The sequence below is a fragment of the Microcaecilia unicolor genome, chromosome 5 (genome assembly GCF_901765095.1).
Source record: "Microcaecilia unicolor chromosome 5, aMicUni1.1, whole genome shotgun sequence".
NCBI classification, from domain to species: domain Eukaryota; kingdom Metazoa; phylum Chordata; class Amphibia; order Gymnophiona; family Siphonopidae; genus Microcaecilia; species Microcaecilia unicolor.
Window position 1 is genome coordinate 283,572,165 of NC_044035.1, and position 25,675 is coordinate 283,597,839.

Here is a 25,675-nt window from a genome sequence, read left to right on the forward strand (position 1 = left end):
TAAGGAAAAAGAGAACAATAAGCTGAAAAATCAGCAAAGGCTCTTTCAGGGCGAACAGAGAGACACTGCAATCAGTCACTCTCAAACCGCAGAGAAAAAAAGAACTAATCGGGACTCTTGTGCGACGGGCGGGAAGATGGCTGCGCCCACGCGCGGTACACACACTCAAAGGCTCTAGCAAACTTTTGTTGCTAGGAAGATGTGCATTCCTGGGGCTGCCGTGGACGTTACCCAGTCGTGAGAAAAAGCAGCCTGCTTGTCCTCGGAGAAAAACCAAATACAAGGTGATAGAGTCGATTATAGATACATGTGGGTAGGTACAATGGGGATAGAAGAGAGGAAGGTTGAATAGTGTCCATTATTATGGGGATCGAGGAGAGGAGATTGTGTAGTGTCCAATACGATCTTTGGTTTTGCTGTGTTGCAGTGTGTAGATAGTTATGTTGGGTCGGTGGGGAATGCCTTTTTGAACAAGTTGGTTTTTAATGCTTTCCTGAAGTTTAGGTGGTCATATGTGGTTTTCACAATTTTGGTAGTGTGTTCCATAGTTGTGTGCTTAAGTAGGAGAAGCTGGATGCGTAGACTGCTTTGTATTTAAGTCCTTTGCAGTTTGGATAGTGAAGGTTTAGGTACGTTCGGGATGATCTGGTTATGTTTCTGAGTGGAAGGTCTATAAGGTCTGTCATATAACCTGGGACTTGGCCATAGATGATTTTGTGGACCAGGGTGCAGATTTTGAAAGTGATGCGCTCTTTGATTGGAAGCCACTGCAGTTTTTCTCAGAGCGGTTTGGCACTGTCAAATTGTGATTTGCCAAATATCAGTCTGGCTGCTGTGTTCTCTTCCTACCTCTCCCTCCGCACCTTTAGTGTTCACTCTGGTGGATCCTCTTCTACTTCTATCCCTCTGCCTGTCGGCGTACCTCAGGGTTCTGTTCTTGGTCCCCTCCTCTTTTCTATCTACACTTCTTCCCTTGGTTCATTAATCTCATCCCATGGCTTTTCCTACCATCTCTATGCTGAGGACTCCCAAATCTACCTTTCTACCCCTGATATCTCACCTTGCATCCAAACCAAAGTTTCAGCGTGCTTGTCTGACATTGCTGTCTGTATGTCTCAACGCCACCTGAAATTAAATATGACCAAAACCGAGCTTCTCATTTTCCCCCCCCCAACCCACCTCCCCGCTCCCCCCGTTTTCTATTTCTGTTGATGGCTCTCTCATTCTCCCCGTCTCCTCAGCTCGAAACCTTGGGGTCATCTTTGACTCTTCTCTCTCCTTCTCTGCTCATATCCAGCAGATTACCAAGACCTGTCATTTCTTTCTTTACAACATCCGTAAAATCCGCCCCTTTCTTTCCGAGCACTCTACCAAAACCCTCATCCACACCCTTGTCACCTCTCGTTTAGACTACTGCAATCTGCTTCTTGCTGGCCTCCCACTTAGTCACCTCTCCCCTCTCCAGTCGGTTCAAAACTCTGCTGCCCGTCTCATCTTCCGCCAGGGTCGCTTTACTCATACTACCCCTCTCCTCAAGACCCTTCACTGGCTCCCTATCCGTTTTCGCATCCTGTTCAAACTTCTTCTACTAACCTATAAATGTACTCACTCTGCTGCTCCCCAGTATCTCTCCACACTCGTCCTTCCCTACACCCCTTCCCGTGCACTCCGCTCCATGGATAAATCCTTCTTATCTGTTCCCTTCTCCACTACTGCCAACTCCAGACTTCGCACCTTCTGTCTCGCTGCACCCTACGCCTGGAATAAACTTCCTGAGCCTCTACATCTTGCCCCATCCTTGGCCACCTTTAAATCTAGACTGAAAGCCCACCTCTTTAACATTGCTTTTGACTCGTAACCACTTATAACCACTCGCCTCCACCTACCCTCCTCTCTTCCTTCCCGTTCACATTAATTGATTTGATTACTTTATTTATATTTTGTCTATTAGATTGTAAGCTCTTTGAGCAGGGACTGTCTTTCTTCTATGTTTGTGCAGCGCTGCGTACGCCTTGTAGCGCTACAGAAATGATAAATAGTAGTAGTAGTAGTAGTTCTGGGTGGTCTGAAGTTTCTTTGTGAGTTGTTCTTTGCATCCCGCATAGATTCCGTTACAGTAGTCTGCGTGGCTTAGTACCACTGATTGCATTAGGTTACGGAATGAGACCCTCAGGAGGAAAGGTTTCACTCATTTAAGTTTCCACATTGAGATAGGAAGATCCTGTTGTAAAGGCTAAGCTGTCAAGTGCCCGTGCTCTCTCAACCCTTATTGCATATTTCCTTAGTTGCTGGCAGCCAGCTGCTTTGTGATGCATAGATTTTTTTTTTAATTTTAAATTACAAAGAAAAAGAACAATCTTTGCTACAAAAATCACATTGCCTAATTATACATCAAAATTGTTGAAATAAGAAATAAAAAGCAACCGTACAAATTAATAATTGACAATGCTAACCAAGTTCCCAAAATTTGAAAAAGAAGAGATCTCAGAAACTGAGAGATTACACAGTTCCAAAAATCATAATAAACTAAGCTAAGCAAATTAGGCACTGGCAGACCATTACAAAAAAGATCTCATCAAGGCCTAATGGATATTGATGCCTCTCAGAATCTATAAATGACCTAAGCTGTCTTGGATACCAGAAAACACAAGTATATATCTCAAATTCTATTACACATTTAACAGGAAAACCGAGAAAGAAGGTCCCTCCTGTGGAGATTATTTCCTGCTTCATTTGAAAAAAAGCTCTGCATTTATCTTTTGTTTGCTTGCAAACATCTGGAAAGGTCCACATGCATTGGGCCAGAAAAACAAAATTGTGTTAAACATGTTCCCTTCAGTGGTGTACATCCTATCATGCATCTGAGCAAAATCCTCCTCAAGTAAAGCAACTCTTTTACTTACAGTTGTCTCATTTCTCTCAAATGTTACTAACGTCATTCAGATGTAATCATGGCAGGTTTTGGGAGCTCTAGTAGGTTCTAGTCCACACCAGGGTCTCTCGGGCTACAGTAGATCATAACTGCACTGCCTACCACTCCTGCTGTCACTTGGCTTGCCTCCACACAACTCCAGGGTTAAAAGGTGAATCACTGCTGGGGTCATTGTCGGAGAATCCAGAATTGGGACCAAACTGTTGCCCGCTTCACTCACAGCTGTTCCAGCAGCAAAAGTTGCCACCATGCTACTATCTCTGAATAAAGAGGTGGTTCTTGGCATTAGGGGCTCAGAGATGCCTCAAGACCAGTAGATGCTCTCATATCCATCTGGACAGCAAGGCTTGCTCCTGATGGCATCAGCTTTGAAGTTGCCACTAGCTGTGGAATAGTGGTCTGCTCGACGAGAGGATCCTCGAGGCTGAGCCTTGACTTTCCCCTGAGTTTGACCATTGCAATAACAAGGTAAATGTTAATCAGACAAGGAAACACCCACACACTGCAGGAGCTCCATTGTACATCTGCCTGCACCATCTTGGATCTCCCCTTAATATGTTGCATGGATGAAAAAGGTAGAGGAATGACATTCATTGCCTGCAAGCACCACTATCAAAAAGCTTCCGGAGTGCTGCTGCAGTGTTAGTAGTCTGAATGTGTCTTTGGATTTCAACACTGGCATTCATGTGTTTCTATTTAATACTACAAAAAAACAGAAGAAACCAGTCTTCGCAAAAACTAGCAACAAACAAAACAGCGAAGAGGACCAACAAAAGAAAAAAATAATAAAAAATAAAATAAAAAAGTAAAAAATATAATAATAAAAACACAAAAAAATAGGGCGTCAATGCTGGTTATTGAAATTCAAAAATAAACTTTATTTGTCAATGGATAGCAAGGAGAAAGGGACTCGACACAGCTGTGTTTCGGCCATACAGGCCTGCGTCAGGAGTCTTCTCACTGTATGCTGATCTTATATACTATCCAATTAGCGAGAGAATGTGTATATCTCTTTCTAATGTGATAACGTTGTGCAGTATTCAAACCAGAATCAGGCGGGAATCACATTAGAAAGAGATATACACATTCTCTCCCTAATTGGATAGTATATAAGATCAGCATACAGTGAGAAGACTCCTGACGCAGGCCTGTATGGCCGAAACACAGCTGTGTCGAGTCCCTTTCTCCTTGCTATCCATTGACAAATAAAGTTTATTTTTGAATTTCAATAACCAGCATTGACGCCCTATTTTTTTGTGTTTTTATTATTATATTTTTTACTTTTTTATTTTATTTTTTATTATTTTTTTCTTTTGTTGGTCCTCTTCGCTGTTTTGTTTGTTTCTATTTAATACAACAAACCCCTGACATCTATTTAATACAACAAACCCCTGACGTAGGCAACACAAGCCAAAATATGGGCGTTGTCAGATCTTTGATACACACGGTTGAATACATTTTGGAATCACACTGTTTGGAACTTCTCGTGCTGATTTGTCTCCTGATATGATCATCACTGTTTTTGTGTTGTTATGTATTACATACACACACCTTGCCTCAAGGTATTGCTCCATCAGTCCAAACAATCTCACCAAAGTACCATGTTCAATTAATGGTATTCTTTGGATTCTCTCTCTCCACACATTAGATGTTCAAAAAACAAGTATGAGAAATAAATATTATTAAAATAAACCCAAAAACCTGTGCGTGATTATATCAAAACTCTTAAATTAACACATTACAATCAACAGCTTTAATAGACAACTGGTGGATTGCTTATTCATACTTATGTTAAGGGTACAGACATGATTGGCCACAGAAATGATAGAAGAATAAATTATTAGTTTTCATCAAGAAAGCATTATTATTATTATTACACTAGTAAAAAAGGCCCGTTTGTTAGTAATGAAACAGGCGCTAGCACGGTTATATTGATTAGTTGTTTTTTGTTAACCAAATAGTTAATATTAAAGTATTGTAATGAGATGGAGTAATAGTGAAGTGTGTATAATGAGGACGGAGGAGGCCCTGTGTAGGACCACAGGGGTGGTGATTGAGACAGAGTGTTTGTGTGTGTAAGACAGAGAGAGACAGACTGTGTGAGTTTGAGAGTGAGTGAGTGAGTGTGTGTGTGTGTGTGTGTGAGAGTGATACAGAGGGAGTGAAAAAGTGTGTCTGTGTGTGTGATAGAGATTGTGTGTGGTACCGATTTCCATGTCCCCCTCCTCCCCTTGCTGTAGTTCCGTCTGTGGTGAGAGAATGTGTGTGCCAGAGCACAGGAACGGTCATAAAGACAGTGTTTGTGTATGTGTAAGACAGAGAGACAGAATGTGTGAGTCGCAGAGTGAGTGTGTGTGAGAGTGACACAGAGGGATTGAAAGAGTGTGTCCGTGTGTGTGTGTGATAGACTGTGTGTTTGTGTGACAGAGTTACAGAGAGTAGTGTGTCTGTGTGTGACTGAGTGTGTGTGTAACTGATTTGCATGACCCCCTCCTTCTCTTGCTGTAATTCCGTCTGATGTGAGAATGTGTGTGTGCTGGACTACAGGGGCGGTCATAGAGACAGTGTGTGTGTATGTTAGACAGAGGGACAGACTGAGTCCGAGAGTGAGTGTGTGTGAGAGAGAGACAGAGGGATTGAAAGAGTGTGTGTGTGTGTGTGATAGAGATTGTTTGTACGTAATGGCTTCTATGATGTGAGAGTGCACTCTCCTTATGTGTGTATTGCAGGCCCTGCCTCCTCCCTGCCTCTTTGTTGCTACTTGAAGACAGGGATTATTGTTTGTAGCGATGGTGCCCTCTGGTTGTGTGCATTGGAGGGAGGTTGGCGACGTCTTGCTGGGGATGTGTAGTTGGGTGCTTGTCCCTGTTGTACCGAGTGTGATCTGCGGATTGTGTCGCCGATTGTCCACTGAGTGTGTACGGGTTGTAGAGCCTCAATATCTCCCTATCAGGGGTGGCTGCACTGTAGAGCGAAGGGGAGCAATGGAGGCTGCAGCCGCTCCGCACCAGCGCTGTAAATTATTCTTTGGCCCATATTATGTGCGTGAAGCAGATCTCGTGATCCCCCCTCCCCGGCTCACCAATCTTCGGACGCGTGGTAAAAGTGTTCGGCTACCACAGGGAATCCTTTTAATTTGCAGTTCTGCCTGAGCTCCTGGGAGGGTGACAGGGGGAGGAGTAGGGAAACACACAGACTCCTCCCCCTGCCTGGGCCGTGTTTTTGTGTGGTGCGTCCATGCTGGAAACGTTCGGTGTCATTGCTCCCCCCTCGACATCATCACGTTTGACGTGTGGGCGGGGCCGACACTCATGTAGGAAAATCGATCTATGCCGCCTCACTTTTAGAACGTTGAGTGAGGCTTCAATTAGAACGTTGGAGTTGTCTTTTATATAGAGAGATTTGTACCCCGCGCTTTCCCACACATGGCAGGCTCAATGCGGCTTACATGGTAACAATATGAAGAATTACAAAGTCGTAAAAAGAGTAAACAATTTGTAGTGAATGCAATATTAATGGGGTTAATGGATAAGTAAATTGAACATAGAAGGAATTGGGTGCAGAAGGAAAAGAGTGTTAGGAGGTAGGCATAGGAAGATGGAGAGGAATAGATGTGGGATAGCAATAAGGATAATGGGAAAGAAGGATAATGTATAACAATCGTCGGTAAGAATCATGTGGGCAGGCTTTAGTTAAGTTGAATCGTTAGGGTAGGCTTTCCTGAAGAGATGGGTCTTCAATGCTTTTCTGAAGGGCAAAAGGCCGTTGATTGTTTGGATGGATCTTAGCGCATTCCAAAGCTGGCCACCCAAAAAGAAAAATTGGATGCGTAGGATTTGTACTTAATACCTCTGCAGTTGGGAAGGTGTAGATTAAGGTAAGTACGGGATGACGTCAAACTGTTTCTGGCTGGGAGGTCGATAAGGTTATTCATTTAGGTGGGGGCTTCTCCGTGTAATATCTGGACTTTAAATTTAATTCTTTCTCTGATGGGAAGCCAGTGAAGCTTCTCTCGAAGAGGTGTTCCACTATCGAATCTTGACCTAACGAAAATAAGTCTGGCTGCCGAGTTCTGGGTAGTCTGGAGCTTTTTCAATTTTAGGGACTTACAACCTAAAAAAACACTGTTGCAGTAATCTGCATGTGTGAGTACAGTGAATTGTACTAGGTTCCGGAAGATGTCCAAGGGAAGAAACAATTTCACTCGTTTTAAAATCCACATTATGTTGAACATCTTTTTGTTGATGAATTTAGCATGGTTTTCAAATGATAAATGGCTATCGTTACTCCCAGGATTTTCAAGTTGTCTGATATGGGAAGTTTAACCTCTGGGGTGCTAAGAGTAGTTGGGAGGAGTGGAGAGTGTTGAGATGAGAGGACTAAACACTGTGTTTTCTCTTTATTTAATTTCATCTTGAAAGCATCGGCCCAAGAGGTTAGAGTGGTCATACCTGTGTTTATTTTATCGGAGATTTCAGATACGTTGGATTTAAAAGGGATGAATACGGTGACGTCGTCAGCGTAAATGAAGGGATTAAGGCCATATTTGGCTAGTGATCTGGCCAGAGGAATCATCATAAGGTTAAATAATATCAGAGAAAGCGGAGATCCCTGTGGCACTCCACATTCAGATAGCCATGAAGATGACGTTTGTAGGCCCTTTGACTTGGTAGGATCTTGTAGTGATGAAGCTTTTTATCCAGTTAATGATGTTGCCACCTATCCCAAGTTTGTCCAAAAGTTTGGTTAGGATGGTATGATCAACCATGTCAAAGGCGCTGGATAAGTCGAATTGCATAAGGAGGATATGGTTACCAGTTGCTATTTCTTGTTTGAATTTAGATATTAAGGTAATAAGGACCGTTTCTGTGCTGTGGGCCGAACGGAAGCCCGATTGTGATTCATGCAGGATGGAAAACTTTTGAATATACTCATTAAGCTGCGAAGTCACTCTGTTTTCCATTAGTTTTGCAATTAAGGGAATGGAGGCAATTGGACGGTAGTTGGTAATATCATTTGCAGGTTTCTTGGAGCTCTTTGGAACTGGTGTTAGTAATATATCAATAATGTCTTTAGGGGATAGTAATTGAATACCGGAGTCTTATATATAGATTATAAATACTCAAAAGGACTCCAGAACTATATACGTTATTACACACCTTTTGTCTATGTGTATCTTCACATATCATACCATAGTGTTATATTGATTAAAACAATCATTCAATCCACTCCCATACCTCAATCACACTGTTAAAGGCAAATTTCTCTCTCATAGTTCATATGGTACACAATAATAATTCCTATAACACCCGTACGTGATGACATATGCCATCTAACCCATACAGTGTAGTAAATCACAGCTCATAACCTTCGTGGCAGATATACTGAACAAATCTATGTGTCTCATGCACAGTCACTGTTTTATATTGTCCAGGATTGTCACTTCATGCATCTTAGCTCACGCTCGCCAAAAATGTTAATAAAGATATTATTGAAGTGTGGCTGTGAATTCTTTGTCCATTGACTTGTGCCTTCTGTTGTCCTCAACAGTGGGGCATGGGAAGGTGAGGGTTTTGGAGACCTCATCATTAGTAAGGAGGGTGAAGTTGGTCCAATATCAGTCAGCCGGTACTTCTACTAAGCCAGGGTCCAGTTCATCAAGAAAGGTGTCTACAGTGGAAGTAACTTGGGAGATAGACTTGCAAAGATTAATGATTTTGTCGTTGAAATACTTAGCTGATACATCAGCAGGACGATTTGAAGGTGATGAAGTTACTGGATCAATATTTAGGAGCGTTTTTATAATCTGAAATTGTTTTTTTATATCTGCACCAGTCACTGTAATTTTTTGTGTGTAATAGTCTCTTTTGGCATGTTTGATGGCATATTTGTAATTTCTTTGTGATTGCTTCCATGCATTGAAGTTACAGTGATTCTTCGATTTACTCCATGCCTTTTCAAGTTTTCTAGTTTGTGACTTCAAATTTTTCAATAAATCGTTAAACCACGGTGAAGGGTTGCGTATATGTAAATTTTGGGGACGAAGTGGTGCTATTTTGTCTAAGATCATTTTGCATCTTTCATCCCCGATTGTAAGGAAGAGGTCAGAATTGGGTTGCGTTGGCCAATTATTGGCGTAAATAAGTTTCCAAAAAGTATCATTATCAATCCTTCCTCTGGTAAGAAACGTCTTGCGGTCTTGTAATTTAGGTTGGCCCTTTTTACTCCATTTTAAGGTTAGAAATGCTTTGTAATGGTCAGACCAGGGTGTAGGAGCCCAGTCAATATCGGACATAATTAAATTTTGATCAGTAGAGAATTTATACAAGATAACATCAAGCGAGTGACCCTTGATGTGAGTGGGTTGTGGAGGAAGTAGAATATGGTCACACATGTCAAAAAGATCCAAACAATCTTGGGTATGTACTGACTTGGAGTCCTCCAAATGTAGGTTAAAGTCACCTAAGTAATATTACATTTTATTTTTGTTACATTTGTACCCCGCACTTGCCCACTCATGGCAGGCTCAATGCGGCTTACATATTGTATACAGGTACTTATTTGTACCTGGGGCAATGGAGGGTTAAGTGACTTGCCCAGAGTCACAAGGAGCTGCCTGTGCCTGAAGTGGGAATCGAACTCAGTTCCTCAGTTCCCCAGGACCAAAGTCCACCACCCTAACCACTAGGCCACTCCTCCACATTAGGGTTATTAATGCATGAATTGGATATGAAGTCCATGAAGGTGGATTGGCTATGGGTCCAGTAACAAGGGGGTCTGTAGAATAAAATACAGGTTATATGATCATAGGCGTGTTGGGTTGTGGAGTTTTATTGAAGCAATTTCAAGTTGCGGAGTAAGGCTTTCTGAGATGGGTTCAAGAATGAAGTTAGATCTGAAGATTAATGCTGTACCTCCTCCAGATTTTTCCTTTCTAGGCCAGTGTAATATCTTGTATTTAGGAGGGCAAAGGTCAAGTATGATGAGATCTTTAGAGTCACAGATCCAAGTTTCTGTGATGAATAGGTCTAAATTGGTAGACTTGATCCAATCAGTGATAATTTCAGCTTTATTAACTGCCGACCTAGCATTGATGTATCCTTTTCGGACTGGTAAGTAAGAATCAGTTGTATGGGAGGATGGCTGGATATTTATGATTTGTCTAGTATTTTGAACTTCAATTTTGGTTACACTATGCGTTTTTGATGCTGTGGTGTTTGTAAAGTTGTTTTCTGCTTTAGATGAAACTGTAGTTGTTTTTTGTGATGGTTGGTTGGGAATTGAAGGATTTTGCTGATTGTGGGCAGTTCTTGAAGGAATGATTGGCTTGTTTGGTCTTCTATGGTAATGAAGAACTGGTATGATGTTAATTTCCGATGGTAGGGTTTTAGAGGTAGCATGAATAAGAGCTAAAGAATGAATGACTATAAATAATTTTAGGAAAATCATTTTAAATTGTTGAGGAAAGTTCTAAAATAAATGCAGGCCCACAGTGAGAGTGGGAGCCCAGCAGCTCCGATGGGAACACAGGCCCACAGTGAGACTATTAATGCTACTGACATCACAGCTGGTTGTTTACCTTTCAATTCTATTGGTAAAGAACAGTATTAAGGGCTGCACCTCGCCTGTTTTCTTGTGCAATATACATCTGACTCCTTGTACAAGATTTCTTATACAGATGCTTAAGGTGTGTCTACTCGCACTTCATTTTTGACGTAGTAAGCCCAGAAGGCTAAACAGAAGATGAAACAGGACCCAGCGAACATGGCAATATGGAAGGAGGAGGAAGCAGTATACAACAAATAATGGATGCTCACCAAACACAATACATGTCTCCATGCTGAAGTTGTGGGATAAGGAATGCTTCACACAGAAATAATGCCAGGGCAGTCTTCCCTTCTCTTTCAGTATTACAGATAATTTCAACTCCATCACTGCAGTCTATCCTTGCTACATACTAGACAACAAAGAAAAAGAATCAAAGTTTAGATTATATCTGTATGAAGCTAGGCCTTCTAAAATGGACAAAAGCAGCACTGTTTAACTTTAGCTGTGCAACTTTGCAAAGGCCACTGACATCTTTTTGAGATCATGTGTAAAAGGAACCTTTTCTTTTACAGTAATTCACTGGCCCTCAAGAGGCCGACATCAGGTACCTATGCTCTGGGAGCTCATCACTGATGAGGAAGCTCTAAATCCAGTTTACTCCTATTCCTCTGATCACAGATATCAAATCAGAGATCAATTCACAGGAAAGCAGGTATCCCAGACTATGTCTTCTTCAAGTTGTAACAAAACCATAGAAAATATGATCACAAGTTTAACAAATACATGACTACAATCCTGAGAATGGGGTACAGTACCTCTCGGAACAGCTCATCTGTTGAACGTGACATATAAAGACAAGTGAAGTACGCTTGATGATAATACAGATTTTTAATAATGGGATGATTTATGCACGATATGATCAGAGCCAGTGCCTCAGGAATACGCTCACAGGCAATCAGGTATCTGGCACGTAGTTCGAAGAACAGCTGATTTTCAGAGATTAAGTATTTGTTCACTGCATAAATGGAAAGAAAATTATCAGCAGCACACCATCAAAGTACAGTTCTTTTGAGTAAGCATCACTATGCTACTGAGAAATCTTAACAGATTATACATTTGTTATAGAACAAACTTTCTGTTGCAAGAGCAAAGGGGAGAAGATACTAGGAAAAGAAGTGGGAAGTATCAGCTAAGCTCCTTCCCAGGTGTTTCCAGTTACATCAGGTGGAGCTCTTAATACATTCCATCTTCAGATCACCCCCCCCCCACACACACACACACACACACACACACCCAGTCTCTCTCATACAGTACAACAAAAATCCTCCAAAAGACAAGGACCGATTCTTTCAGTACTTAGTTCCACATACAACCTTAAGGTAGCTGGAAAATGCCACGACAGAGGTCCACTGCACAGAGCTCCTTTTAACATTAATATTTCAAACACAAATGGAAGTACCTAAGTCAAGAGATTCAGGCTTTCCTTTGAGCACTGCTTGTAATACTGGATTTTCCCATGGCCCACCATCTCTTATTATTACAGTCACCAATCTTAAGTCCAGGTTTTCATATCTTTTTAAAATATCATGGCACTCCTAAAAAATAAAAATGAATGTCAGTCCACTAAGCAGAGACAAGACTATTATGGAATTACCCATGGGGCAATCACATGGCTCAAACATATCTTAACACAACACATCATTAAAATAACAAAAACAAAAACATAAATACATAAAAATAAAAAGTTTCACTTCAATGGAATTTAGAGCCCAACTGAACCCAGGATCTTTGGTTTCTCCCAAAATTGAATCTGTGACTGAAATTTGGCAGCTCGGTTTCAGCAGAAACTAACCCCCCCAACCACCAACCAAAAAAGTCCCCATCCCGCACTCCCCCATCCCACCTGATCACCTGTAGGCCCTATCCAGGCCTACTTTATGAAGCTCTGGGGGTTTAGTAGCTTCTTCAGGGGTAGGAACGAACCCCATTAATTCCTGCCCCATGTAACTTCTCCATCACAATGGCTGACTAATGCTGCGGGAGGTTCCGGCAGCCATTTTGCGATTGCAACCAGCACAGGCAGGAGGCGTGTCTCACGAGGCTGCCGCAGGAAGTCTCGGCAGCCATTGCAATAGAGCAACAAGTGGGGTTCATTCCTGCCCCCCCCAAGAGTCCACTGGGGCTTTTGTAAGGTAGGCCTACAGGTAGTCATGCGGGTTGGGAGGGGAAAGAGCACTTCCGTTTCAGCTGAAAATGCACAGGCATTTTCAGCAGAAACCTGAACCTGGATTTCAGTCCAGTTTTGCTGCCGAATCTGAAACTCGGTTGGCCTCCAATGGAATTCTCCAAAAGCAAAGAGATCATAACTTTAGTAATGTTAAGTAGTAGTAGTAGTATTACATGCTCTGGTTATAATCAATACATTTATTAAAAAGACATGTCTTTTTACTGGCTTAACTCCTCTTGCTAATATAGCTGTGTATGTCTTTATTTGAAGAAAGTGTTTTCGGGGAGGGGGGGGGGGTTGTTGACCACACCCATTTCTACTCAACCCTTTGCAGCTCCCAAGCCATCTATTCCTGGTCATCACATATCTGCAAGCAGGAATCATGGGAGGAAAAGAGATAGCCCTGTAGAAATACAAAGTGATAGTTTGCAAACACACTCTAGAGTTGTTCTTCTCTTTCCTTTCATGGAAACCTGAACTGATGCAGTACAATTTGAGAGCCATGTTCTTTGACATGTGTTAAGGATTTTTCGAGGGGGTGGGGGGTGCCTAGATCCTTTATCTTTGCTCTCTTATAATGGTTCTAACCTATCCTTTATCTTTGCTCTCTTATAATGGTTCATAAGAACCCGGTATAAGAGGCTTGGGGAAGCTAAGCCCGCAGCAGTCTCATTCTCCGACGCGACGCCGGCCTGACACGCCGTCTTTATCTTTTCTGTTCTTCTAGACCCGTCCTCTCTGCAGTGCTCTGAGTGCCATGCCCAGTTCCGGCACACTGCGCCGCGTCCCTCCTCCTCCTCTTCTTGCCTAGAGATTAATGACGCGGGGATCCCGGATGGGGACAGTAAGAGCTGGCGAGGGGAAGGGGCGAGATGGATCGGCGGAGCCTCGGAGGGTTGACTGACGCTGACGATGGGTGGGATATTCGTGATGTGCAGGCTCTCAGCCAGTCAGCCTTCCCTACGCGAGAGCGATGCAACTTCCTGTTCCGCGTGGGAGGGGCCGTCACTGAGTAGGGAGGGAAGGCTCAACGCTCAAGGCTGGTTAACAGTGGTTGTCTGAGGTGTTCCCACTTCCTTCCCAGACCCAGACCATAATAATTCAAGAGGAAATTGTGGCACGCAGCACACGTTGGATTTCAGGAGAGGTAGGTGCTGACTCTGAAGGTTTAAGCTTGAATGCAAATTGAATTATTTGTTTATTACAGTATCAGTGCTTGTTTTCAAGTTGTAATGAAATACAAGGATTAAAGGGTAATATGTTTGAGGGAAAGTTGACAGACAAGGGAATACAATCACAGGAAACCAATGCCTCTCATTAAAGACATTTTGCATTTCAAAAGACTTTAAAAATCAAAATAGTTTGAAACAAAAACACAAAAGGACTTAAGAGTTAAGTTATTGCTTTTCTTACTCATTACCAATTCTCTTACAAACAGAGCAAGATGGCAAATCAGTGTATGCACCTAAACTATTTACATTATAGCAGGTAGACTTACCTGGACTGAGCCAAGAATATCTTTCAAAGGAACCTCATAGAACTCATCCTTTCCAAAAAATAAAAGCAGCTCAAAGAGACTCCTAGTAAGAACACAAAGCAGAAGATGGTGGAACAGAAATAAAACACTCTGAAGTCCCCAACTCTTCAGCAGAAGGACCTCTGAAAATCTGAAATCAAACTTAGGTTCATCACTTAGTGTAGAGCAAAATACAGGCCTTAAGCTCATTTGCAGGCATTATTCTATCAGGGTATCATTACAATAGTGCGCAAATTTCCCAAATAAATCTGCCAGCTGCAAGAGCTACAGAAAGTGTCTGAATACATACAGAGAGTAATGGCATAAAAATAAACATGGAAAATTAAGGGTTTATAGTTTGACAGCAGGGCTTATCTTTTTCTTAATTGGTCTCTATATTTCCCCTGAAGTCTCTGAATATTGAGCTGTCACAACAGTATCAAAACCAGAAAAGACATTTTAAAGATGTGCTAGGACCACGACAAATGACCTCACAGTTTCTGATAATGGAAATGGTTAATTGTTATGAGGTCACTATAGAATCAGTGGCACACCACCAAATTTCTACCTCTGTTGAGTAGTTGAAAACATAACCCTAAAGAAACCTACAACTTGATTATCATGGCCATCAAAAAATTGCACTCAACTAATGCAAAGAACCTTTATTTCCCGAAGCAGTGATGCCACGAGAGTGCTGATTAGTGAAAATCAGTCAGTCATACAGTGAGTCAAGATAGCTAATCAAGCACATCTCAATAAGCACATTTGTTGAATACAGGAATTTATTTTGCCCAGAAAATGTTTTTAATTAATAAAAACTAATGATATTTATCTAAAAAAAATGTAATGCTTTATTTCAAGAACCTGCTTTCCCCAATTACATTTTAATATATAAAAACTAAATTATGTACAGTTAACTGAAAACATTACCAAGAAAGACTAAGAAAGATAGCTGCCAACTTTTGGCATTTTACAAAAACATTCTTGACCAAACCCTAGTGATGGCAATACTGCTAAACTCACACAAGAAATGGAAAAATGTACTTTGTACTTACAAAGCTAGTCTACTCAAAACATATTGTACGTGCTCACATTCAGTTGGGAATGATACGCTAGCAGATGTAAAGCAACAGAGAGCAGTCTGAAGCACTTGGAGCTGGGGTAGAGGAACCTGCCATCTTCCAGTATAGTCTTCAACCAGCTAAGAAAAAGGAAGAAAAAAAAATCCCTCTCAATTAACAAAACTACTGTAAGTGTACTTTTTAAGGTTAATATTTTTCCTCTCTTTATGTGTCATCTCCGAGAATTAAACAAATAAGGAACAGGATGAAAAGAGGCATTGTACACCACTTATGTTCCCACAGACTAAAAGGAGAAGTTATCAACTTATTACTGCAGCTTGTCTTAATATACTAGGTTATATAGTAATGAGATGCAAAACATTTGCATCTGATTACTTTGCAAATACCTTAACTCAACTTGCAGTGATATATTACATTGCATTATGGGCCAGAAATCACAGCAAGATAAAAGCTAGATGCTTTTACCACTCAGGAGCATTGTACTGCAAAGTCACAGCTCAATGCTCCTGGGCCGGAGACTAAAGGATATCCAGAGCCTTTCCCCTCCCCAATCACATCCCCATGCCCTGATCCAAGTCCTACCCCCCTCCACCCCCCAAGCAGGGCCTACCAAATGTATCCCCTGGCAGTCCAGAGGTGATCGGGCAGAAGCGATCACCAGTTGTTACTGCCAAATCACCACTGGACCACTAAGGAATACATTTGGTAGGTCCTCCTAGGGGTGGGGAAAGGTTCCGACAGCCCTCAGCTGCAACTCGATGCTCCCGAGCCAGAGGCTTTAAGGCTCGATGCTCCCAGGCCATTGGAATAACTTCTTGCGAGATGGCTCTCAAGCAGTGTTATTCTTTTACTGTGGGATTCAACAACCTGTGGGGACTGTTATCCTGCAGGTTACTAATCCTATGGTAAATCAAGGTGCAGTAAATAACTATCCTCTCCTATATGGTAGGATAGTAGATAAAACTAATAAAATCCAGGTATCTATTTTAATATTTCTGATTTTTCTCTTATTCCTGAGAAAGATTAAATGAATGTAAAGTTTCTGAAGCTCCATTATTTATCTATATTTTGCAAAGGAATACCACAAAGTGGAGGAACATTGAGCAAATTTGTCTCATGCTTATTCATTACAAATATTTTGAAATCCAGATAGGCTTAGTGTGTCTCAAGGACTGGGTTGAGAACTCCTGCTCTAGACAATGATTAGAACTGGGTTCTAAAAAATTATATTTCCGTTATAAGGATGTTTTCTTTTTGAGATCAAAAACATCGATTTCTCTCATTTGTGAAGAGTAGCGCAAAAGAGAAAGAATTTTATGTTAGTGAAAGAAAAAGCAATATCTTGAGCAATATCTCATTATGTTTTCCTTCTAAATGTATGTTTACTTTTCAGAATAACTCCTACATATCTTTAGAGCCTCATCGATTTAAGATCTACCTTAAACTCAGCCAGATAATGTGGCAATCCAAATACCACCAAGTTAGAGGAATGTGTTGCATATATTAAGCGCACTGGTGTTCCAAGGGCGGGGTGGTGGTGGTGGGGGGGGGGGGGCAGTCCGCTCCAGGAACTTACTGCAGGAGGAGTACAGGGAGTAGCCGCACAGCTGTCAGCTCCGCCGGTTCCCTGCTCCCTCTGCTGTTAATTCCTGTTCTGGGGCACAGGGAGTAGGGAACCTGCAGAGGGAACAGTCATGCAGCTGCTCCCAGCACCCCAGCAGGTAAGAAAAATGCACCGGGGGGGGGGGGGGGTTTGTGAAAAGGGGGAAAGGACGGCGATAGGAGTGTACTACCGTCCGCCTGGCCAAGACAAGCAGACGGACGCAGCAATGACAAGGGAAATTAGGGAAGCAAATAAAAAGGGCAATGTAATATTAATGGGTGACTTCAATTATCCAGATATAGACTGGGTTAATGAAACATCGGTACACGCAAGGGAGGTGAAATTTCTTGATGAAATCAAGGACGGCTTCATGGAACAGCTGGTTCAGGAGCCGACAAGAGACGGAAAAATACTAGACTTAATCATTAGTGGAGCTCATGATCTGGTGCAGAGGGTAACGGTGCGAGGGCCACTTGATAACAGTGATCATAATATGATCAGTTCTGATATTGGCTATGAAGTAAGTGAACTCAGGAAATCAAATACACTAGCGTTTAACTTTAGAAAAGGTGATTACAATAAAATGAGAAGAACGGTGAAAAAAGACTGAAGGGAGCAGCTGAAAGGGTAAAAAACTTGAATCAGGTGTGGATGCTGTTCAAAAACACCATCCTAGAAGTACAGGACAAATATAATCTGCGTATTAGAAAAAGAGGAAAAAAAGACCAAACGTCAGCCGGCATGGCTAAACAGTAAGGTAAAGGAAGCTATTAGAGCCAAAAAACAATCCTTCAGAAAATGGAGAAGGGAACCGACTGAAGACAATAAGATAAAACATAAGGAATGTCAAGCCAAATGCAAAAAGGAGATAAGGAGGGACAAGAAGGACTTTGAAAAAAAGTTAGCGTTAGAAGCGAAAAACACATAGCAAAAATTTTTTTTAGGTATATTAAAAGCAGGAAGCCGGCTAAAGAATCGGTAGGGCCGCTAGACGACTATTGTGTTAAAGGGGCGATCAGGAAAGACAAAGCCGTAGCGGAGAAATTGAATGAATTCTTTGCTTCGGTCTTCATTGAGGAGGATTTGGGAGGGATACCGGTGCCGGAAAAGGTATTTGAAGCAGACGAGTCAGAAAGACTAAATGATTTCTCCATAAACTTGGAGGATGTAATGGGGCAGTTCTGCAAACTGAAAAGTAGTAAATCACCGGGACTGGATGGTATTCATCCCAGAGTATTAATAGAGCTGAAGAATGAACTTGTGGATCTACTGTTAGTAATATGTAACTTATCCCTAAAACAGGTGTGGTACCGGAAGATTGGAGGGTGGCCAATGTAACGCTGATTTTTAAAAAGGGTTCCAGAGGAGATCCGGGAAATTATAGACTGGTGAGTCTGACGTCGGTGCCGGGAAAAATGGTGGAGGCTATTATTAAGAATAAAATTACGGAGCACGTACAAAAGCATGGGCTACTGAGACAAAGTCAGCATGGATTTAGTGAAGGGAAGTCTTGCCTCACAAATCTACTGCATTTTTTCGAGGGGGTGAACAAACATGTGAACAAAGGGGAGCCGGTGGATATTGTATATCTAGATTTTCAGAAGGCGTTTGACAAAGTGCCTCATGAAAGACTCCACAGGAAACTGGAGAGTCATGGGATCGGAGGCAGTGTATTATTATAGATTAAGGCAAAATTAGTTCTTACCTGATAATTTTCTTTCCATTAGTCCCAACAGATCAATCCAGAGACTTGTGGGTTATGTCCCTCTACCAGCAGGTGGAGACAGAGAGAACTTCAGAGGTTTACTATATGTGGTCATGTGCAGTCACCTTAACTTCAGTATTGTCGATACCAAAGCAGTGGAAGAAGGAAGAAGTCCTCTCCTGCCTGCATAAAGCCCATGTAAGCTCCTCAACCGCTCCTGCGGGAGGGTAACAGAAGGTTTCCTGTATGTTTAGATTTGTTTTGCCTTTTTTTTTTTTGCCAAAAATCAAATGAAGGAATCTGATGAAACTGAAGCAACTAGAAGAAAACACTCAACCCAGAATAACAGAGGGCGGGCCTCTGGATTGATCTGTTGGGACTAATGGAAAGAAAATTATCAGGTAAGAACTAATTTTACCTTCCACAGCATCCCACAGATCAATCCAGAGACTTGTGGGATGTACCAAAGCAGTCCTCAAGTGGGGCGGGGTACCACAACCTCAGCAGACTAGAGCAATAATCCATAGGCCGCGGTTACACGCGCTGCCACGTCAAATCTGGAATGCCTAGCGCTGCCACGCCAAGCCTGCAAAGCCTGGCAAGGGAAGGACAGCAGATTTAGTGGGCGATCTGCAAAAGCCATCCACGGAAGGACAGAGGACCAAGTGGCCGAACTGCAAAGGGCAGCCACAAAAGCCAGACGGGACAAGGAAAAGGAAGTCAACTGCGCTCTGGAAGAAAGCGCTGCCACCCACAATGGGAGAGACTGTCCCATACAGAGGCCAGCTAAAGAAATTGCCTCTCTCGGCTAACAGCCACTGCAGCACTTGAAGCCAGATTCCCTTTCTTGAAACCAGCCAGACGACAACATGACGGTATGCCGGGAGGCATTTCTGCTCAGCAGGCCAGGAATCTGATGATCCTACCGCAGTGTGGGTGTTTCATAAGGAGTCACCACCTTCCTATAAACCTAAGGCTCTCCAGGTACTGAATATGTCTGCTTCTGATCCTGCCACCACTACATCTACTAAACTTAAAATGGTGAGCACTAGAAGACTACTACAGTCTTTAGCAGTGCATAAGGCTATGTAGGAAGTCACTTCTGCTCAGTAGGTCATCCCAGGCACTGCCCCACTATGCAGAGACATAGCTAGGTGGGGTGCAAGGGGAGCAGCTGCTCCCCTAAAAGGATTTTGAATAAAATGGCACTTATGCGAAACAGCTCTTCAGCTTCACACTGACACCTATTCTACAAAAGGTCTGCTCCTCCTGACATCAAAACCACTATGACCACATCTGCCAATCTAAAAATGGTGAGCCTTCTTATGGTCCTGAGCAAAGCAAGAAGCAAAGAGTTAACCAACGGGACTCGATGGTCACTTCCAAATAGGAGTATATGGTGAACATCCAAGAAGCGGGAAGAGAAAAAGGTGGAAAGGCATGGAAGGCAGAAACCACCGTATGCAGAAAAGACAGTACTGTGCGCCCGTCACCAGTAGAAATCCAGAGGATCTCAAACAGATGAAGTCGGGAGTTCCGAGAACCTACCTGGACTGGATTGCTTAAGAAAACTAGGCTGCCCAGGACGACAGCCCTGGTGTCGTAAAGATAAGGGTGAGCCTGACCCAACCGAAAAGAACTTGTAGACATGTCCTCAGGAAGACGCGGAGTCTATAAGTCACCCAGATCTTCCACCAACTTCACGGAGTCCTCAAACAATGGTTGCCCTGAAAAGTGAGATGAACCAGCCATCGTTAGAAGCTGCATTCACCACCCAGCAGCGCAACCACATCAAATGGCAAGCTGTGACTGCCAAAAATGTCTGTTTGACACCCGAAACAAATCAGAAGAAAACTGGCAAATAAGCCGGCCTCGACTCTACATCTGGCAAGTGAGGCGGTTGACTGTCTGCCTTCTGGAAGGGATCCGAAATCTGTTGCCGGCAGCTACGGCACAGCCTAGCAGCCTACAAGCTGCAGATAGCCACCTTCAGGGAGACAGAACTGAAATATCAGCAGAAAGCTGTGTTGAAATCCCCATTGAGACTAAGTTGGCTTGAAGGGAACCATAGAGATGGGGACCAAATCAGAGAAGGAACCCCTGAAGTGGTCTGATACGGACTCAGGCCCATGGGGGAACGTCCAAAAAAGAGAACCTTGTGCCCATAACTTAAACCTATTCCCATATCCTGGACCTGGTAAAGAAAGTAAAACCTGACTTGGGTTGGCACCGGTTGCTGAGGAGCAAAAGAAAGAAAGAAAGGACTTCCCAGGCCTAAATGGAACAGCACTCCCCGATAAGCCAAGATCTGTGAGGGAAACAACTGACTCTTGGTGACACTGATTACCAATCCTAAGGACTGAAGACGAGTAGGTATCTTGGGTAAGTTTGCAGAGTCTCTTGATAGAGAGAGCCACAAATCAGTCAGTCACGTGGTATGGATGAACCTGCAATCCATCCTCACGAAGAAAAGCTGCCACTATGACCTTGCAAAAATGTCCTCAGCAACATGGAAAGGCTGAATGACATGGTCATAAATAGCTAAGATCCCTCTGCAGGAAGAAGCACTGAGAATATGAAAGTAAGTTTCCTTGAGGTCCAGGGAGGCTAGAAACTCTCCCCACCAGACAGAACTGTTACACACTGCAAGGTTCCCATTTGTGAAAAGCTGAACCGTAAACACCCTAGACTCTTATGATGTCCAAACTCAGCTGGAAGGAAGCTCCCTGGTTGGAACTACAAAGCAAAGGGAACAACTTCCCTTTGCTTTGTAGTTCCAACCAGGGAGCTTCCTTCCAGCTGAGTTTGGACATCATAAGAGTCTAGGGTGTTTACGGTTCAGCTTTTCACAGCTTTTTTCACTGGGGACAGACTCAACTGTGCCTAAAGGAAGAAACACTGGCAAGGTGGCAAGAACTGCCTGACAGCATTTGAGCTTGCATGTAGACTCCAAGAAAAATCTGTAGTGAAGTCCAGGTTGTAACTGTGCAATAGAAAAACTAAGTCACATCTGAGCTGAGGTAATCTTGGTCCACTCTTCCTGACACCAGTACAGGAGTCCTGCCTGAGGAGTGAACTGAGATTCCCATCATTGGAAGATGCAACAGGCATAGATTGACCTGGAGTTGAAACAGAGCTCATTCTACCAGCAGCCAGGTGGCTTGTCGTAGTGGAAGTGGAAACCCTGAAAGTGGTTTTCCTGGCCCCACAAAACCTACATCAAAACCAAGCGGATTAAAAATCATCCTTAAACTCATTCCCTGGCAATCTCCGAGACTTGGAAGTCCCTCAGGTCTTTACCCAACTGCCCTAGATCTTCTCCAGATAGAGACAAAAATTGGCTGGTGTAACTGCACTAAAACTGCTGTGCATTGGAACTAACAAGTGCAGCTGAGAACCAGAGACAGATGGTGTAGCAGAATATGGCTGCTGCACCATTGCGCACTACAGACAGAAAGCTGCAGTGGGTTGTGAAGCAGTACCCCTAGAGCTCTGTGCTTACTTCTCAGCTGATTGCAATGACTATTAAGCTACCTCTACACTGAAGTAGCTCCTGGACCACTCCTCATGAAATTTAGGTACCGCATACCACGAAAAGATGCCAAAAATACCATAGAAGCAATTAGAGGTACCGGGTACGCTGCAGATACCGGGGTAACTGAGGCTAGTTTGCAAAGGTGTGGCCAGTATCAGTGTGGAAAGAGAGAGAGAGAGAGAGAGAGAGAGAGAGAGAAGGGTAATCTTTAGTACTGTACAGTTCTGATAACTGTTCCAGTCATGTAAGAACTACTTGGCCAGGCAAGCAATGAGAGAATGAAATAAAATATGCCCCACTGGAAATCTAGCTGAGCCCACAGTTTCTAATAGGATGAATAAAACCAGCCTTGAACCTGTAACCTTCAGGCTGAAAGGCCAGCCACCCTCCTGAATAAAACTAGTTTGATGTAAACAGTACACACAGAGCAAATGCCACCAGGGCAGCACAGAGGGTGCAGGATTACCATGGAAACCGAGAGAAACCTGAGAGGCCTGTACTAGCCTCAAAATGTAACATTTCTCACAAACATGGAGTCAACAGCCCTAAGCCTGCTAAGTAAACAAACTGTACTGCCATGCTCTGAGAAAGGGGAAGAGGGAAAGAGTGAAAAAACCTAGAGTAGGATCCCTAATCCTGATCTCTTTCTCCCTTCCATTAATGATGAACACACACCCTGAACCTCCTCAAGGAGGGTCCAGAAATATTCTTATTGTATATCACCTAGAGAAGCACAGGCATCTCTACCTGAAGACTTTGAGATAGTCAGTACTTTCCAAGCTGCAGCTTAAGGCTCTCACTGCCACAGAACAGCTGCAGGGGACTAATGAGTCTCCGACCGCGCCCCTGGAAAGCTGTGGAAGACTCAAAGCTGTGGGAGACCCGAGGACTCCCATAGGAGTCTGCAAACCTCCCCAGGCCTCCTTTCTTAGAGGCCCTTAAATAACCAATATGAAGAAACTGGGAGTGATCCACACCAGTTCCCCAGTCACATTTCTGAAAAGCCTACATATACTGCCTGAATCGCAAGCAGATCAGGCCCCAGGGGAGCGCTGGGGCTTCAGCATTGCCATGTGGAGTGGCAAGAAAGATGGAGCCATCAAGCGTGCATGCACACCCAAGAAAACAAGTGCCCTGCGCCCACCAAAATGAGCTGGGAACCAAGGAGCACATAGCGCCAGGGAGTTGGGCTGTACAGTGGAACTCCAGCACAGGAAACTGGGAGCCACTTTTGCTCTGTCCAGTGGCGCAGATAGGATAATGACTACTGACCCCCTCGGGAACTGCTGTCACATGCCAAGTCGGTGCTCACACCGACTGCAAACCGGCATGAGCTTGCCGTGCTGGACAAACCTCAGACAGATTTTTTATTTTTTTTTTACAGTGCTCAAACGGCATTCATTTATTTATTTATTTATTAAGGCAGGAGAAGACGCCGCAGCAAAAGAAGCCTCAGTCTCCTTTTAAAGTCAGGAGAGTGAGAACCACTAACCCCAGTCAGACAGAGAAGAGGGGTTGAAGGGGTAGGAAGGGAGGGACCTGGCACCACCAGGTGTGCACCCAAGTCCCAGGACTGGGACACCTCAGACCCCGGAAGCTCAACTAGACCCAGGGGACCAGGCCAGGAGCCAATCAATCCACAGCTGCACAGATATGACCATCCACCTGCTAGATAGAGAGAATACTGAAGTTAAGGTGACTGGCTGCACATGACCACATATAGTAAACCTCTGAAGTTCTATCTCCACCTGTTGGTAGAGGGACATAACCCACAAGTCTCTGGATTGATCTGTGGGACACTATGGAAGAGCTGGTTAAAAGATAAGAAGCAGAGAGTAGGTTTGAATGGCCATTATTCTCGATGGAGAAGGGTAGTTAGTGGGGTCCCTCAGGGGTTATAAAATGACCTCGAGATGGCAGTAACTAGTGAGGTAATTAAATTCGCAGATGATACAAAGTTATCCAGAGTCGTCTTGTCGCAGGAGGAGTGTGAAAGATTACAAGAGGACCTCATGAGACTGGGGGATTGGGCGTCCAAATGGCAGATGAAGTTCAACGTTGACAACTTGTGCACAGTGATGCATGTGGGAAGGAGAAACCCGAACTACAGCTATGTTATGCAAGGTTCCGCTTTAGGAGTTACGGACCAAGAAAGGGATCTGGGAGTTATCGTGGATAGGACGTTGAAATCTTCAGCTCAAATGTGCTGTGGTGGCTAAGAAGGCAAACAGAATGTTGAGTATTATTAGAAAAGGGATGGAAAACAAGCATGAGGATGTTATAATATCGTTATATCGCTCCATGGTGCGACCGCACCTCGAGTATTGTGTTCAGTTCTGGTCGCCTCATCTCAAAAAAGATATAAAGGAATTGAGAAGGTGCAGAGAAGGGCGACAAAAATGATAAAAGGGATGGGACGACTACCCTATGAGGAGAGGTTAAGACGGCTAGGACTCTTTAGCCTGGAGAAAAGGCGGCTGAGGGGTGATATGATAGAGGTTTACAAAATAATGAGTGGGGTAGAGCGGACAGATGTGAAGCGTTTGCTTACACTTTCTAAGAATAATAGAACCAGGGGACACAAGATAAAATTAGAATGTGGTAGGTTTAAAATAAATAGGAGAAAGTTTTTCTTTACTCAGCGCGTAGACAGACTCTGGAACTCATTGCCGGAGAAGGTAGTGATGGCAGCTGGCCTTGCTGAGTTTAAAGCGGGGTCTGGACAAATTCCTGAAGGAAAAGTCCATTGATCGTTATTAAATTTTGGGTTTTTTGCAAGGTTCTTGGGGCCTGGATTGGCCGCTGTTAGAGACAGAATGCTGGGCTTGATTGACCTTTGGTCTTTTCCCAGCGTGGTGGTGCTTATGTGCTGCAGCAATCCGCTCCAGGTGGCAGCCGACCGAGTAATGCCACTAATTTAGCGAAAGTTCTCTGTAACCAGCCTAGTTTTTTTGATTGCTATGCTTGTCCACCTCCCTTATTCTCTTTGCATCTTGGATCTCTTTCCTCTTTCCTTTAAGATAAGTCTGATTTTTACTGGATTGCTGCTAGTTGTAAAAAAAAAAAAAACAAGAATAAAATGTTACAGATGGGCTTGTTTGCCTAATCAAGCACACTTTCTTCCCCTCAACCTCCATTGTATCTGAAACACAAATACCTTATTCGACCACAATATCACCTTGTATTTGTTTCTCTACCGGAGTTGGCGAATGCCTTTATGGTACTATGTAAGCCACATTGAGCCTGCAAATAGGTGGGAAAATGTGGGATACAAATGCAACAAATAAATAAATAAAATTTATATTGTACTTGAAAATAAAAAAATAAATTATAGCAAAATTAGAAATGGAAAGGAAACCAGAAATGATTAAATGGATGGAACAACTCCCCTAAGAGGAAAAGCGAAAGATTTTGGTGCTCTTCAGCTTGGAAAAGAGATGGCTGAGGTAAGATGACAGAGGTCTATAAAATAAGTGGAATGGAATGGGTACACAAATTTTTGTTTTATCTTTTCAAAAGTAAAGTGT

At 43.1% G+C, this 25,675-nt stretch overlaps 1 protein-coding gene across 2 annotated transcripts in view; it reads right to left on the reverse strand.

Moving 5' to 3' along the window:
* ZNF654 (zinc finger protein 654) overlaps positions 1-25,675 on the reverse strand; it is a 65,286-nt gene that overhangs the window by 21,671 nt on the left and 17,940 nt on the right. The window contains exons 2-6 of one of the 2 annotated variants that reach the window (XM_030204247.1): positions 15,316-15,424; positions 14,206-14,287; positions 11,940-12,075; positions 11,296-11,495; positions 10,750-10,889 (exon numbers count right to left, since the gene is read on the reverse strand). In XM_030204247.1, coding sequence (XP_030060107.1) covers positions 10,750-10,889; positions 11,296-11,495; positions 11,940-12,075; positions 14,206-14,287; positions 15,316-15,317 — 560 coding nt within the window. In that variant the 5' untranslated portion in view covers positions 15,318-15,424. Of the gene's footprint in view, positions 1-10,749; positions 10,890-11,295; positions 11,496-11,939; positions 12,076-14,205; positions 14,288-15,278; positions 15,425-25,675 lie in introns of both variants that reach the window. The other variant, XM_030204246.1, reaches the window with a different exon arrangement.